Consider the following 2,422-nt stretch of genomic DNA (forward strand, 5'->3'; position numbering starts at 1 on the left):
CTTTCTTCCCATATCAAAAAATTATAAAGCCTCTTCCTCCTTCCTGACCATATTCGTAATCTTCTCACGGATACCTTTCATTTGAGTCCCATATTGTCAAGATCGTCCAAAAAATCTATTTTGGGGGTTTTTGTGGTTGGGGTGGCCCCCCAGTTACTTGGACCCAACTTTTAATATGAAATTTGAACTCTACTTCTAAATACCTTTCATTTCAGTCCCATATTGTCCCGATCGGTCCACTTTTATTTTTGGGTAGTACTTTTGACGTAAGGGGGAGCGTCCGCTCCCCCTTCCGATATCAAAAAATTATATAGCCTATGTTTCCTTCCAGACCAACCTACACAATCTGTGAAAATTTCAAGGCAATCGGTTCAGCCGTTTTTGAGTCTACACGGAACAAACAAATAAACCGACAAACTAACACAAACTGATTTTTATTTATAAGAAAAAAAACATCTGGATTTATTTTGAGCTTTATACAAGCTTTAATGATTTTTAATATTTATTTTTAGTTTGTGATTAGAATAAACTTTCCTTTTTACCAGTTTTGTCATTTTTTTCCTAACTAATAATTGTGAATATTATCTAAAAATTATATCTCAACTTCATTAAACGTTTGTTTAATTGTTTGCAAACGGGACACCCTAATGTAGACAAATACACTACGAGATATGCATACATATGCGCTGGTATTTAGTTTTTTTTTTGTTTGAATAGAATTTAAGTTAAAGACTTGCCTCAACGTCCTTCTTCTCATTGTCTGTCCGGCTGTCTGCTGCTGCTGCTGCCGCCGCCATCGTTGCCGTTTTAACGCCAGGGTTTTATTTTTTTTAAATTTTTTTGGTTGTTTTTTTGGGGTTTCTTTTTTTTTGGAGGGTTGATTTGTTCTTTCGCTCATGCTCTCTTTCTCTCTGTCAGACTTGTGGGAGATTGTGTGTGTGTGTGTGTGTGTGTGAATTTCAATTAAACTACATGGAAGGCACTGGAATGACGGGCTGGAAGAGATGTAGCCGAGCATCGGCATGTCCCAATTTATTGGTGGCATTGCAATAATAATCGCCAAAGTCCAATTCATTGATGCTGCTGATGCGCAAAACGGAAGTGGTAGCCTCGTGAGACGAAGCCGTATTGGAAATTTGATAATTCGAATTGGATTGGAGTTTTGAGCCATTGCGATACCAGAATACTGCGGGAGCTGGATAAGCCTGAACCGTACATTCGAGTTCGGCGGCATGATTGAGCATTTGGGCAATTTTGGGACGTTGCACTGAAATTTGGGGCCTAAATTCTACCTCAATGCGAATAAGACGACGATCGGGTTGTCCCACCCCATTGGAGGCTATGCAATAGTAACCACCACGATCCAGGCGATGGGCTTCCTTGATGCGCAAAGTATGGCCCTCGGAGCTAGTGCCTCCAGCTGGCATTATGGCACGATTTTCACGCTCCCACGATATGGTGGGCTGGGGAAAACCATCAGCATAACAGTTGACCTCAAGATTTTGACCCTCCGTCACCAGCATAGATTTTGGAGTACGTTCCTCAGAAATGATGGCCGGATGTTTAATGGACAAACTAAGTTTCTTGGTGATTTTATCGGTGGCCGTGAGTATGACCTGACACTCATACACACCCATATCGGTGGATTCAATTTTGGTTATCTTAAAAGTGTAGGTGGCCCGATTCGCCTTGTCGTCCAGAGTTTCCACTATGGTGTAACGGGGATCACTTAAACTGAGGATGCTACGCATCGATAAGACCACGGAGCCTATTTCACTGGTACGCTTGGCCCAGCTAACCGACATACGGCCCACATTTTCCACGGTACAATTGAATTCAATGTCATCTCCAACACTGGACACCAAATCTGCGGTGATATCACTGATAACGGGTGCAGTGGTGGCAGCAACTGAGGCTAAAGCACAATACCAAACGAGAAATCCCCACCAGACATTATTTAAGCGCGAGAAATGCATTCCGTTTGTTTTTCTTCTTTGCTATTCACACCACAAAACCCTAATAAAGCGCGTGGAGCGTCTATTACCGAACGCTTATAAACCTTGACTGATCTGTGTGCAATGACTTTGAACGGCTGGCTTCAGTCAAGCCGTGATTGTTTGTTGTTGGTGTTTTGGTTGTGTTCGCTTCTCTTCTGCTCTCGAGAAGGAAAAAATCAATTCTCGGTTAGGGTCGGTCGTTGATTTGTTCTTGCTATTGAGTTATTTTGTTTTGGTGGGATTGTAGGGTTGCCGTCTTTGATAAACTTTGTTGCGGCAAAATGGAAACTTTCATTTGGTCAATGCTATCGAGTTTTCTGGTAAATGAAGTTATGTATCTCTAACTTTTTAATAAAAACGACTAAAGGCTCTATTACACGGTATGTAGGTATCTAATGACATGTCAAATTTAGCACATGGAGAGT

At 41.5% G+C, this 2,422-nt stretch overlaps 1 protein-coding gene across 1 annotated transcript; it reads right to left on the reverse strand.

Annotated features, from left to right (window-relative positions):
• Window positions 1-742: 742 nt before the first annotated feature.
• Window positions 743-2,078, reverse strand: LOC106093410 (protein amalgam). Its single transcript, XM_013260469.2, has one exon. It carries the CDS (start codon window positions 1,974-1,976, stop codon window positions 969-971), a length of 1,008 nt encoding a protein of 335 aa, XP_013115923.2. The 5' UTR covers window positions 1,977-2,078; the 3' UTR covers window positions 743-968.
• Between the last annotated feature and the right edge of the window lie 344 nt (window positions 2,079-2,422).

The sequence above is a fragment of the Stomoxys calcitrans genome, chromosome 2, assembly GCF_963082655.1.
Source record: "Stomoxys calcitrans chromosome 2, idStoCalc2.1, whole genome shotgun sequence".
Classification (NCBI taxonomy): domain Eukaryota; kingdom Metazoa; phylum Arthropoda; class Insecta; order Diptera; family Muscidae; genus Stomoxys; species Stomoxys calcitrans.